Genomic DNA, 14,891 nt, shown 5'->3' with positions numbered 1-14,891 from the left:
GCAGGGGACGAGCGATAGAATAGGGGGCAACTGGAATTTTACTACCGGAAGCAGTTGACGGGTCTTACGAAGCACGAGAGAGCATACTCTACTATCTACGAACATTTAAGGCCACTCGTCCTTCTTGCAGCCTCCATCTTCTAACGCTAACCGATCGAAATACGCAGCAGCTCTGTCCACGTTGTTCTAGCGATCATTTACGCACCGCTTGGTCTATGTACAAAACTAGCTCTACAAAAGTTCATCATCCTTTCGTCGAAGCCGTATAAAGACGCGCGTGATCAACTTGTCTCTGAATCTCTGGATCTCCTTTAGCCACGTTACAACGACCCTCGCAAGAGGATGTTGTATAAAAATGTCGAGACCGGTGAATAGTCATAAGAGAGACGAGCAGTAATATCTCATCAATGGAGCACCGCGCATGCTCTCGATTCTTGCAGAATTTTCAGCTCTACGATTCGCGAGTACAGTCCTCCGATAGTCGTATGCTTCCTCTGTAACTGTAGACTCTTCGCCGTTGCTCTCCGTAAAAACACCCTTGATTCATCCGAAAAAGGATTTGCACGCGTAGCGTGAAATGCGAAGAGCGAGGAAAAGAAGGCAGGTAGCGAGAGCTGCTTTTGTCTAAAGAGAGGGATTTAACGGGGGGAGGTATGTAATATACAGGAAGAGTGGCCATAAATAGAGAATATATCATTTTTATCTAGCATAGACATTCTCATTGCATTCGATAGATTTTCCAAGATGAAAATTAGAGTTATAAGACAATTGACAAAGGACATTGTTTTAGCTTGTGTAGACGTGTCGTCGAGACAGGCCTGGTGAAGCGATTGAGCGAAGCCGATGATGATTTGGTGTGGTGATGGTGGTGGTGGTGATAGTGGGGTTTGATTTCAAGTAAGAAGAAGGTGAAAGTGTCAATTGACGGTTGACCTCTCCGAGCGTCGCTTCTTTAGCAACGCCGGATTCTCTATCTGCATATATATGTTTACCTTCATGCTCCGTTCTACACGTACTTTCATTGATTCCCTATATAGGCATGGTAGCTACTACACACTTGCTCTATCTATCCCCCCCCCCCCCCCTCCCTTATTGCATGACCGAAACACTCTCCAAGTGCTCCGACTACTATGTTTAAATTGCTGTCGACCCGATTGCATCGACCTTGGAAGTTGTCAAATTCTAAACCCACAGGTTTATATCCACCACCTGCGCTTCCTCGTAGCTCCATGTATCGATGAGCATCAGCGTCCATCCTCTTAGATATACCTCTTGTCCATATAGTTATTCTTATATATATCGTACATGTTCGAGTATTAGAAGCGCGATTCGTATACGTGCGTGTCTCATAGAAAAGCCCGTTTCTTCCCTTTCAACGGAGAATAGCAGCAGCAGCAGCAGCAGCTCATTGTCGTAGAAGCATCAACTAGTGCGACATCTATTTAGACGATTGCTTGGCAAATAATAAGCCAGAGAAATATTGGGTCGATGAATGCTGCTGGATTCTATTTTCTCTTTTCTCTTTATTTTCCTTTTCTTTTTTAAATCCATGACTTCTTTTCTCGTCGTCTATTTTCTTACTCGAGAACAACAGCCAAAGATTGACCTACCATCGATTCGTTTGCGAGGTTCGTCACAGTGTCAGATAGAAAAATAACAAATGTAAAAGGCGTGTATTTCTATTTAATAATAAATATAAACCATTAGTGTACAACAGTATAAGAAGAATAATATATGTAAGAGAAATTATATATGACGATTTGGGGAGATATAAATTAATATTGACATTTTGCGACACTGATGATAATCTCACCCTTTTACCGATACGAGTGTGTGTGATTCAATGTTTCCATCGTTTGAAAAAACGTAGAAAACAAGAAAAAGAAGAGAAAAATTTAAGGCGATCAGAGAGAACTTTGCAATTGGGTCCAAAAGCAACAGAGAGAGAGAGAGAGAGAGAGAGAGAGAGAGAGAGAAGAACCGCGAGAGGTTTCGATGGAAACGCAAAGAGAGGATACTCGATGAATAAATATGATTATTAGCAGGTATTAGCACAAGTTATCAATTAAAATGCGACAGGTAATGGATTCGCATGTAAAAGCTCTTAGATCGGTATTGCAAATAATTGTAACTTTATTGATATAAAGTAAACGACGTGTTACCATAAATTCTCTGTGTTCATCTTCGACTCGATTAAGGTTAAAAGTAATAAAGTAAACGCAGTTTTTAGTAAACTTGTCTGCTTAAGGGGATGCAGTTGGTCCGTTTACCCTTTATCCTAGCTATAATGGCATTATACACATATGATATTATAAACGAGTAAATTAGAGTCCAGAGAAAAAAGAGGGTTTCATAGGATTAAAAATGATAAAGAGAAATGAAATGTCAGTATTATTAGAGTCGTTGTAATGTAAATTATTGAAAGTAACACTACAAATATGCTTTCGATATGAGAGATTTGTAAGAACAATGTATTTCGTGTCACATTCCATGATAATTTGTGCTACTTGTCACATATTACTTCAACGATATACAACACGAGCACACATAGCTAGAGATATATGAGTACTATTCGCGCGAAAGACTAAAGCCGCTTCGCGCGAGACAAATTTCTTTTCCATTTAAAAACATGCAACTCTTAATTAGCCATTCAAAGTACTCTTTTCTACCGAGAAATTCCAATGGCAGAGAATTTGTCTGCTTAAGACTGATTTTATTCATTTTTGCTCGCAGACTTACACTTTTCTTTAATGCTTGATTGATGGAGAATAAAGCACATGTGATCAGTCGTGTGGTAGATGATTCAATCGTTCGTGGAAAATGTTTGATATTTGGTTGGATATTTCATAAAATAGTATGCTGCTCATAGAAGCTTTGCACCGTCAAACAAGTGTACACACAAGCTTCGGCTTGTAGAAAGAAAAAAAAAGAGACGAAGGAATCTCTTGGAAAGAGTAGCATGTGAAATCAAGGTGTTTCTCAGAGATTTCTTCGTAGTTTTTTACACGACCAAGTGTTCCACCCTACTGTGTGTATAACGATGCGTCGAGAGGCGCGTTTAATGTTCTTCGAGGGGGGAGGGGGAGGGGGTAAGAGTAAGAAAGAAGGAAAGAACGTATAGATATAATAGAGTAATGCAACGCTACTATAATGATGATTATCGATGCTGCGGAAGACTGTAGAGATTTTCGTTTCCAGTGTTAACTTGTTGGTGCTGCTGTTGACGAGACGTAAAGAGCATGGAACTGTTGAGTAGTGGCTCCTAGCATTCGCGCACGTGTTGAGCCCTTAGAGGTCCTGTGCCTTGCTTGCTTGAAAAACACTAATTGGAGTAATTGCTGGCCAAGGCTAGCCAAGAAGTCGACGAACAGAAACGAATCGTGTGCGTGAGCGTGAAATGTGGCAGAATGACGAGATGAGAGCAGTGGCGTAGGAACGAGCATCACACATAATAATACAAACGCGAATTCTCTTTCGATAACGTCCAACGAATCCCGGCTCACTACTCACCCACACTAGTCTCTATTCCTGGTCAGATCTTGATTATTCGCCAATCGCCACTATCCAAATCTCGATACAATACGTAAAATTGCCTTAATACGAAAACATAAAGAAAGCATCCGAGAAATAGCGAGAGAGCACCTATACCAACTTTTCTTCTTACAACAAAATTGCTCACCATTCAAAAGATTCTCTCCGACATTCATTGCACACGTACGACATAATAATATCTAGCATATCCGCGCGTTCATGTGCTTTGAAGAACATCTCTAAAGTTGTTATCATTGTAAGAATGAAGCTTCGTGTGTCGTGTATACAAAATAGATTTAATATTAACGTCTCTAGGTTTTTTCCAACCAACATATTGACATTTCTAAAAGATTCCAGTCTATCGAGATCCCAAAGTGGCGTTCCGGGGAAACTTGTCATTTCAAGATTTGACCAAAAATACAGACTGAATATAATCGAAAAAGCTTTAACTTTCATCTTCACCAAGCTTACATACTTACTCTGTGAGAATCGACAAGGTTCTCTCAAAGTTTTGCCCTTATAGATCAAGTACAAAACTAGGTTTTATTCCAAATATTTTTGATTCTCTTTATATAAAGATACAGATCTATATATAGTACATATATATCTATATACACACAAATATATATATATATATATATATGAATTAGATATTCGCGATTAAAAAATTGAGTCGTCATAAATTAAAGATAATTATAGTATTTTATCTAACGATGGGAGATAAAGTGTAAAAGTCCGGACATACGAAACTTGTTAATAAACTTTTGGCAATTTCAAAGCTCGATACGTGTTACATTAGATATTTCATGTCGTAAGATTCGCTAGATTCTCCTAAATAAGCTATTCAATGTCCAAGTTCTCGAGTAAGAGCTGTGCGTGTATCTTAGATGTCGACAAGCTCACTTGTAGGATTAAAAGAGAAATTTCAAGAAAGCCCTCCTAAGCTTGATAGAGAGATAAAAATATACATATATTAGTGTCACTGACCTACGTCACTGTGAGAGTTAATATCGAATTTCTCTGTTCGACGTTGATAGTGCAATCTAGATGCAAGTATCTGAAATGAGAATTGTACGAGAGGCGTAATCCTTATGCCCGAAAGGGTCCACATTGTACTACGATGTACATAAAGATTACATTTGAATCTAGAGTAATTACACAAAGGATTATTTCTGGATAGGTATATATTATAGTTTCCATTGATCAAGCCTATAACATAGGCAAGAGATTTGTTGGATTAAAAAAGTCAAATATCGTCGCTATAAATACATGTACAAAGATTTTAGGTGTCTGTATCCGAGAGATCGATATAGTTCGTCATCCGAAATGTTCGCTTCTGAATGGAAACTGTGAAAACGAAAGAATCTCGTTATTCTCTTCCATTAAAAAAAAAAAAAAAAAATGGAAATTTTTCCCAAAAAAAAAACGAATAATCAATGTCATTTGCAAGGCTCATTTTTTATTTCAATCGTGCCAGTAAAACTGTCATCTTTTGTACAATCACCTCGATGTATTGGCTTGTTTCTTCCTAATCAACACTTTTGGGTCTTTGCCAATCTGACGCATTGTAATAAGAATTTAATTATTCCTTGCTTTTTTTTCTTGACTCGACAAATATTTTCTTTCTCAGTCAAGTTAGTTTGTCATTTATTCAGATTGTGTCAGTGAAATGTACAAATGTACATGTTTTACAATTTAATCTAGATTGATTTACAATAATGCCTATATAAATGTACAAATGTAAAAATGCTAAAGGTCCACTTTGGTAAAATGTAAAAGAGAGTGTATATGATTTTCTTAACTTCTATGATTTAAAGTAAGAATAAAAGACAGCGACAGACTGAATTACGTTGAAGAGCTGCTTAAGGCAAAGTTTAAATGGCGTGATTATTTCGGGAAAATGTAATATGATACAAGACCAAACCAAGATTGTCAGGTATAAAACACCTTAGAATTTTCATTTTTATCAGTTTTCTCTCATTGGCAAGTAATCTTTGTAAAAAATTCATGCTCTGCTCTGCGACTGGATAGAAGAAAATTCTTCTCTCAGATTTTTCTGTCAATCTCCCTTATTTAGATATTTCATATTAAATGAGAGGTTCCTTCTTTCATTCAGTCGATGGCTTAAGATATTAGAATGATTGTTCCCACAATGTATAGCTTAGTTTAGAAAGTTCGTCGGACACACATTTCTTGCATGCAACGCACTATAAATATTTGTATTTATTTCTATCCGTTCTTCTTTTTGCATTGTACCACTCACCTCCCATTAAAACTGAATCTTCCTTCGAGACGTTTTATAATACACATCGAATCTTACAGAAATTGAATGAAATAGAGAAGACACAGCGACCAAAGGAATCATTATAATCTCTAAGATACAATTCATAAATATTGACGAATAAAGACTCCAGGGAAGAAAGTGCAATGCAAAAAAATTGAGCTTTAAGATATTCTTTCTTTCTAAAGCAGAATCTTTAGATTTACTGTTATATTCTTTAATTGATAAGATTTGGCATAAGACATTTATTCGACATTAACTTAGCAAATTAGATAATTATTAGAACAAAATTTCTTGTAAGCTTTATATTGATCTAACAAATTTACCGTACGAAATAAGTTACATGTATTGTATATATGAAAACTCTGAGAGAATGGAAGAGAGAGAGAGAGAGAGAGAAAATGATAGTGTGCGCGCGTGTGTGTAAAACGGCGAAAAATATTGTTGCGCAAAAAAAAAATAGTTTTGCAGCTAGTCGGCTAATTTTCTTTGGATTAATGTGAAAGTTACACATTGTATTATAGCATATAAGTAAATCAAAGCATTTCTTTTACCTTTTCTCTTCAATCGCAAAAATACAAAAGAAATTTCAATAAACAAAAATGCTCTAGGCATTCATAAGCTGGAACATATACGAATAACACAAATTAAGAGAGATGTAAAATATTTAACATTTATTTTACGTTCAGATTTGTTATACTTGTATTTTTTATCCACTTCGTTTCCATTAATGATAAATCGTAAGCTCGAAAAAGGCTAAATCGACAAGTGACGTACACTGACATATATATATTTCAATTTTTTATATACAGAGACTGATACTTGACCTAAAGTGTATATATTTAAAAAGTGTTATTTGATATATGATTATATTATGATGCATTATAATTAATATCTAATTAGTATTATATATATCATTATAGTATGATTGATTTGTTAAGAGTATTAATGTTTTTTGTAAAAAAAAAAAGAATACTGTACACACAGAGCAGAAAATAAAAATTTTATATTATTCATAAACGTGAGACACAGGCTGTTTAGTGGCAAAATACTTTTTTTTACACAGTCTTAATTATACCTAAATCTTAATATTATTTTATTAAATAAATGTCATCTCACATAATAAAGCAATGTGTCTGTCATATTCGTGAGTTTATATTTTGTAAGTAATGTTTATTTACCTCGTGTAATAAACTAAAAGCTTGGACTTATGACGTAATTAAAAAATATTAATATACTATATATATATATATATATATAAACAATGCTTTTTTAATTGAAATGTATATGATGTTTATTCAAAACGTTTTCATTATTTCTATATAATGTAAAATATACTTTTCTTAACTCGCTATTATTAAACTATGTTACTAAATGCCTTTAATTGGTTTGACTGTTCAAAATTTACAGTTTTTCTAATAGACTCATTTTTACCGCTTATTTATTTCTGACAATTGTTTTATTCGCCTTAGCTCGTCAAAAAGTTACTTGTAATATGAACGTCTTACATGTCTACGAAAAAAAAACTACAAAAGATATACACTTTAAATTAGTTAGTGAATTTACATTACAATCAGTTCAATGCACAGCAATTTTCATCTCTGTAATTACACTGATATCTTACATTCGCTCTCATATCACGCAATGTACACCAAACGTACAGACGCTATGCATTTATTTAAAAACTCCGGAAGGACTATATAAGTGCAAAGTTCGTTGCAAAAGTGAGATTCAGAAAAGCGGTTAAAATAGTTCAGCATTTTGCATGATAAATAGAAAATTCATACATTGCTAAAATATTTTAGAAACTTAGAAAATCCGCTACATTTTCAGAATCTATTTAACACAATTTTTTGTCTCTCCTAAAACTCCCCAGTCTGTGTTATTTTATTCGAATGAAGATGTTTTCTCTTTGAATGAAAATCAATTATTGCACACATTAGACAAGCTTTATGTGTTTAATTCATCCACATTTGATTATTGGGTAGACAATGGGGGGTAGGAGAGTAAAGCAAGTCCTATTGAGGCGGTCCACCCATCATTCCCATTGGTTGCATCCCTTGGATACCGTAAGGGCCTTGAGGTGGACCTTGACCTCCAGCCATTGGTGAATGCATCTGCATCGCTGGACTTTGAATCTGCTGTGTCGGGGTTACTTGTCCTCCAGCTGGCGACGCCACAACCTTAACATAAATTATTAAAGGATCCATTTATTAATTAACACCATATTTATATATTTGTAAAATAGTTTTCTCTCGCTAATATATCTCCAGCAAATGCTCGAAATATATGGTAATTTATGTATGAAAATGTAATTATAAAATTCATATACATCTCACACTTGAAATAAATCGAGGCCATTTATAATAAATATCATCTTATTATTTCAAAGCTCATTTATTCGCTGTACCTGAGATATAACCGGAGGCTCGGAAGGTAATGTCAAGTTGGCTAACAAGTCTCTAACGGCTGGAAAAAGAGAGCATTCGGAGGGATTTGCGTATTCAGCGAATCTCTTTAGTAGCAATGAAGCTGCTGCTGTCGCCGATGCCGGACTAGGATCTCTTTTTTCTGCTAGCTGTGTAAGATTTGTACTAACGTCGTATACCAATGGTAATACCAGAGATGGCGGTTCACCTTGATACGGTACGCCAATTCTTGTGATTTGTAGCTAGAATTAAATATTAAACGTATAACAAATGATTGAAAACTAAGGCTAGAACCACGCACACGCATTTGCATGTCCCGTAAAAAAATTCTTGTTTAGCGTACACGGTAAATTTTCTGCAGGACCTGCAAAAATGCGCATGTATGGGTCTGGCCTTAAGTATAACGAATAAAAAACTGAATAAATACATTACTTACGAAAAACAAAATTTTGTTACGACAAACAACAACTGCTGCCATGCCAGTTGGCATTATTGGCGTTGCAGATGGCGGAATTCGAAGACACCATTGAACGGACCATTTCAGTTGCTGCTGTTGAACTAACTGAGGCATTAATTCGAGTTTCATTATTTGCACAAAGTCTTTTAAAACATTAAAAGGAACATTCAGCATCTTTCCAAAGCCGGAAAGAGTGTTGGGCTTGTACGGCGGAGCAGCTGCTCTTGTATCGAAAAAATTTTCTATAATCTGTTGGATAACAATGATTAATAGCTCTGTCATATTTCAAGAATAAAGTATTTATTTGTAATTTTACTTACTTGCAGTTCTTCCAAAGTCCATTGATCTTTGTGTTCTGGCAAAGGCTGAACTTTGATATGTAAAGATTGCAAATGTTGTGGATTTAAACCGACTCTGCATTGGAGACTTTCTACTTTAAAATGTACAACTCCTGGCTCTGTACTGTTAATAGCTGTCAGCTACAAATAGAATCATGGACATTATTTATTTGAGAATAGAAATTAGATAATTGCTTTTATGTGTATGGCCCTTTAATATATTTAATAGCCTTACGCATTCATCTGCTTGAATGAAACGCTGCAATTGTCGTCTCATATAAACGCAACCCAAAAATCTTTCCAAAGGGGATAATTCTGGTCCAGGTAGAAGAGCCGGATGAGGTGAAGGACAGCATAGTAACTCCAGCGCTTCATGAGTTAATAATGTAGGTACTGCACCAGCCCATGATCGCTGTGGAAGTACTCTGGATATATGACTGCCAGGTTTATGGTCATTTGCCTGTGGACTGTGTAAAGCATGGCCTGAGTTTGGACCAGGTCTAGCTGGCGATGGCCTTGGAACACTTGGAGATCCTGGCCAATTGGATGCTGCTGGGGAAGCCATACTTTGAGATGATGGGAATGGGCTTCCATCAATGTGACCTGTTTGCATAAACGAACCAGCGGGAGAATGTCCAACCTGGACATTGCTACAAGGACCTGGAGATGAGGTAGGCATCAGACCAGCAGGACTGGACACGTGCATCTGGTTCAATGGACTATTCGCTACCAGACCAGAACTAGGAGATGGATGAGGTAGCATGTTTGGCGTGTTTGGTGGCAATGATGGAGGCGAAGCTAGGTTAAATGATGTTGCTGGACTACTTCCAAAACTTTGATGTTGGCTAGCCTAAAATTAAATCAGCAGATTGTTTAATGATAAGAATTTGGCACAAGTAATGTTAGACATGAGTATTATATGTAAATTATTCAGTTATACTTGTGATATATTTGCTGTATGTGGACTAGCAGGAGTGTGTGGATTACTGCCAGATGGTGGAGTTAAAGGTGGATGGAATCTTAAACCATCTCTTTGCTGGGCTGGTGATTGGGGACCACTTCTGTGGTGGCTCAGGAACCCAACACCACCTCCACCATCGCTATCCATGGTGACTGGTGATGGTGGATTATCGTCTTCCGATTGGGATCTTCTTCGAAATACAGCACTCTCATCCACATATTTTGATAAAAATGCCTGTCACATATTTAATAAAGATTACTTCTGATAATCTAATTACTGCCAACTTCGAATCAAGTGTAATTTTACCTTTAAACCTTGCGTTGGTGTAAACTCATCAACTACATTGCTTCTATCAAATCTACTATAAGCACCATCTCTTAAACTAATTAAACCTCCTCCTCTCATGCGTAATTCTAAACAATATATTCCTTGATAAGCTATTCTAACTAATGTCACACATTGTGGCATTATGGTAAAAGCTTGTACTGGGACCTGTGGTCTCTGGACAAAAACAGTTTACTGTCAGTTTTAAAGAAATCAATTTTAAGGAATAAATTTTGAAAAAACCTTACCGAATTATGTACACATAGCTGTGGTATAATAGGTAATTTATTAATCGACGTAAGAGGCTGCAAGGTTTCATTGAGTATATGAATAATCTGTGCCAAGTTTTTATGTCTGTTCAGGTGTGCTTCTAATTGCTCTTTCATAATCGAATGAGCATTAGTTACAGTATTTGTTGGACCTGCAAATTTTTTATTTTTAAAATTAATTACAATAATAAAGAAAACAAAGAGATACTGATATTTCTACTAACTTTTACCAAACACTAATTTAAAGGCTTTATCATTTGTACTCCATTGCACTGTTACCGTTGCTCCTCTATTTGGACCATAAGCAAGAACCAGCTTGCTATAATTATAGGATTTGATACTAACCATATTTCTTAAATTATATTTTTCTGAAAAAATAATATACAATTTTTTCTCTCATGCAATCAATGACAAAGAAATTCTTATTTTTCTAGAAATATATTTACCCATCTTAAAATATTCCGATAAATCTTGAACAATTAGATAAAGGTGTACGATTTGCGCCCAGTCATTTAATAAAGAATCTACAGTCCTTGAAACAGTATCTGCTGAGCGCATTTCATATTGAAAGTAAACTGGTCTTCTTAGACCTAAAAAATATCAAATTATTATAATTAGGATATAATGATTACACAAAAAACAATTAATACCTTGTTCCTTGGGATGGCTACTCCCCAAAGGACTACCATAGAAGACAAATTCAGCCATCCATGTTTTACCCATTCCTTTTCCCTGGACTCTAATAGAAACGCTGAGCATTCTTTTCAGCAATGCATTCCAAGCAGGATTAATCGCAATTGTCTGTGTCGGAGCTGGTAAATGTACAAGTTTCAATACCAGCGCTGTTGCATTAGCTTCTATTTGAATTCCTTGATGTGCTATCTCCCGTTTGGTTAACTAGAAAATTAGATTTTGGTGTTACATTAATAATGGTGCCTTAGGTAATATCTCGTACCCACTGTCTCAATAATTTTACCTCTTGCGATAGAGTTACGAAAGGTATCCTTTCGTCGCAAAAAGCAACAACGTGAGCCAATTCGGGAATAAAATAAGCTGGATGCTTGGGTCGCCTATTCTGTGAAGCACCAACTGCATCTGTTTTTCCTGTGGCCCCAGTACTACGGCGCTTGTTTCCAGTCGTCTCCATTGCTTCTGTAATGCACCCCCCATCTTGATCATTATTCCCTAAAAAATCCGCCCGTTAATCCCCCTTAAAGTAGCTTGACTACATTAATCATTGTCCAACTCATTTATCAGATGATAATCTTAATATTAGAAGTATAAACAAATTATGTTAATTGAATTACTTTAATATTATTCCGTTTAAGCGGTTTTACTAGTGTAAAATAATTAATATTATGTGTGTGTGTGAATGCTTTTATTAACTTGATCCACTTAATAGTTGAAAAGAGCAAATGAATTTGTTAAATTGATTACCAATAAGATTACATCGTACTAAATAGAAGGCCTTTAAATACATGCTCCATTTAATTAAATTCAATATATTTGTGTGTGCATAGATTTTCCAAATTTTTTATTAATAATGCTTACCGTTATCAACGCTTGTGAAGGGTCCGTGTGTTATAACAAAAGTGTCAAACTCTATTAGAGTTTGGACTTTTAGATACATCTTTGGAATTTCCGCTTCTATACTATCGTCATGTGGATCGTCTTCGATTGAGCTATGTTTTACCACTGCCATATAAAATGAACATTCAATCTCGCAGGGTGAACATTCTTTCTCTTTGAATGCTACAATCTTCAGGATAACATTTTAATACATTTTTGAAGAAGTAATGAATTACAAAAGCAGAATATATAATTATTATTAAAACTTACCAAAATAACTGTAGGGTGCCTGTGCAATTGAACAAACATTCGATGTCTACTAATTTTTGACATTGGATGGTCAGGATTATAAAGCATAGGTAAACGCTCGTGGGAAGTAGCAGGCAAATGTTGTAAAGTTTTTTCACAACGTCTTTGTGTTATCCAAAATCTAGAAAATCAAAAGCTCTTGATCTATTCTTTTATCTATAACTCCTGTTTTTCAAAATTACTGTTGGCTATACTACTACCGTAATTCTGATATTAAAGCTGGGAGTCTGGAGTGATCTGTATTTAACGTAATTGTTAATTCTGGCACAAGTGGTGCATCATATTGTGGCACATGACACTGTAGCATTCCTGTATGAGTATCTACGGTTACTAGAAGCAACTCTGCCCTTAAACAAGGTTGCAGAATAGGTACTTGAAGAATTGCTGGGGATCCAGCTAATGTACCTGAAAATGATTTGTTTAAGATGAATAAATATTGTAATGAATCAACAGAATATGAAAAATGCTGTTGCATACACTCTACATCTTTTAACATTGACTGCAATTCTTGTTTTAATTCGGTCAAACGATTTCTAGTTCGAATATAAATGGTATGCACCAGTAAACATTCCATTGATAATTGATCTGATCTAATAGCTCTATCAGCTATTTCACTTTCCTGCAATAAATCATTTTATTAAATATTTTGAGATTTTTAATAGGTATAGTGTTATTAAAAACTTTATAAATACCTTACTACCTAAGGAAGGTATATGAACCACTGCAAGTGGTCTAGCAGGATCATGTTGATCTACCTGAACAGTTAACTTATAACCAAGCTCAGACCTTGGATCTTTATTGGTTAATTCTCTCCAATATGATATTGAAAGGCATTTTCCAGGCGTATATTCATCTACATGAATATGATCGTCTAATCTATCTCGGATTAATCTTAAAGTTTGTGAATAAAGAACTTCTAATTGTAGAGATTGGCAGAAAAAGTGTAAAATATGATACACTTCTGACAATGGATTGCTACTTTCTGCTAATCTAGATTGCACAACCTGATGAACATATCTTGTTTGTAAGGGATGTACCAAAGCTTTTCCATCTCCAGTTTCTCTATCAGAAACCAAAACTTCCAGTTCCAATAATCTCCAAGGTACAGTGGGGCCATCACCCATTACTGTCAAAGATACTGAAAATTCTTGTTCTACTAAAAATGTTACTCTTCCTGCTTCGATCTATATTAAAAGATATTTAATATTATTTGATACTTATTTCTTAAGTTATTATTATAAAATGTACCTTTAAATTACGCATTTGAGGTAAAAGATTTCCAGTAACCAATCTGTGTTGAATCACTTGATTTAATCTTTGAAGTGTGTTCTTTTTTTCTGATGGAGTAATAGGATCAGGGGGAACTATTCTTTCTCTTATACAAGCTGGTAAGCGGCTATAAGTTCCTGTTGTGAGTACTTCAACTGCTGCAGGTATGTGAAAGTTTGGTAACCTAGCATGAACTAATGTTTCTCTAGCCATTCTTGCTAGCATGTCAGCAGTATCAACAAATAAAAGAGACTGCTTATCAAGAAATGCCATAATATGCTACAATATAAATATCAATAGGTTACAAGCCAATTAATGTTCATATTATTAGAATGCATTCAAATTTAACTTACAGCTGATTTATCAACTTTTGATGCGCTATTTGCCCATTTTACTAAAGCTAATAGTCGAACATATAATTGTCTGGTCCTAGCAGAAAAATTGTAAATTTCAATTTTACGCTCCATATCAGTCTTACGTGGTAACCTGTGAAATAATCGCATAAAAATACATTTTCATATTGAAACATTAGTGATTCAATGGTTATTTTATTACATGGTTAACTTACAATTCAGCTAAAACTGTAAGCTCATGATATGTCCTTTGTATAATAAAATCAATTAGCATGCCTAATGAAATTGAACCACCACGATTGCCTTCCTGGGGTATGTTATTAGCTAAGGGAGTTTGATGTCCCTCTAATGGTACTGGAGCCATTTTTTATCAGTTCAGTATTTAAGCAGAGACTCTTTCTAAGTTATAAAAAAACATTGAATTAACAAATAAATTAGGAAAGCTTAAATTTCCCAACTTGAAATAAACTGTAAGCTAAATACCAAATAGTAGTAATAACAATCACCAATCCATCCACTCCACTAACTCCATCGTCTCCAGCAGCCACCAACACTTTTTGTTCATCATAAGCTATAAGGAATTAAGGAAGGGAAGGCAACGTGCACGGTGCACTAGCACTTTGCACCAATAACGCCGTCTAGTGAATTTTTGTCGAAGCTATAAGGGGGTGAAAGTCCGTGAAAGGTGGAATGGAATGACTGCAATGTAAAATTACATATACTATATATGTATGTACATACGCATACATACAATGCGTGTGCATAAAATATAAATAATAAACGTTTAAATTCTATAATCTA

At 35.3% G+C, this 14,891-nt stretch overlaps 2 protein-coding genes across 13 annotated transcripts in view; one reads left to right on the top strand and one right to left on the bottom strand.

The window, feature by feature from the left end:
• Tsp66E (Tetraspanin 66E) overlaps positions 1–7,938 on the top strand; it is a 45,545-nt gene extending 37,607 nt beyond the window's left edge. For 2 of the 9 annotated variants that reach the window (XM_066727978.1, XM_066727979.1), the window contains exon 9: positions 791–6,837. In XM_066727978.1, the coding sequence (XP_066584075.1) occupies positions 791–825 (35 nt within the window). In that variant the 3' untranslated portion in view covers positions 826–6,837. The other 7 variants (XR_010822695.1, XR_010822694.1, XR_010822693.1 and 4 more) reach the window with 7 other exon arrangements.
• Positions 7,831–14,649, bottom strand: MED14 (mediator complex subunit 14). Of its 4 annotated transcripts, XM_066727977.1 has the most exons (22): positions 14,574–14,649; positions 14,306–14,489; positions 14,091–14,223; positions 13,717–14,016; positions 13,161–13,652; positions 12,946–13,087; positions 12,669–12,873; positions 12,430–12,589; positions 12,142–12,349; positions 11,567–11,775; positions 11,241–11,487; positions 11,037–11,180; positions 10,815–10,958; positions 10,570–10,742; positions 10,304–10,498; positions 9,977–10,231; positions 9,658–9,886; positions 9,272–9,585; positions 9,019–9,177; positions 8,678–8,947; positions 8,223–8,483; positions 7,831–7,995 (listed from the first exon to the last, which is right to left on the bottom strand). In XM_066727977.1, the coding sequence occupies exons 2-22, from the start codon at positions 14,452–14,454 to the stop codon at positions 7,831–7,833; spliced, it is 4,554 nt and encodes a 1,517-aa protein (XP_066584074.1). In that variant the 5' UTR covers positions 14,455–14,489; positions 14,574–14,649. The 4 variants fall into 4 exon arrangements, with proteins under 4 accessions (XP_066584074.1, XP_066584071.1, XP_066584073.1 ...); XM_066727974.1 differs by having other exon boundaries at positions 9,272–9,886; XM_066727976.1 differs by having other exon boundaries at positions 9,272–9,886; positions 11,567–11,742.
• Between the last annotated feature and the right edge of the window lie 242 nt (positions 14,650–14,891).

The sequence above is a fragment of the Prorops nasuta genome, unplaced genomic scaffold, assembly GCF_024137725.1.
Source record: "Prorops nasuta isolate Cenicafe-Biocafe unplaced genomic scaffold, Cenicafe_Pnas_1.2 PNAS00005, whole genome shotgun sequence".
NCBI lineage: Eukaryota > Metazoa > Arthropoda > Insecta > Hymenoptera > Bethylidae > Prorops > Prorops nasuta.
This window is presented reverse-complemented; position numbering and strand designations above follow the sequence as displayed.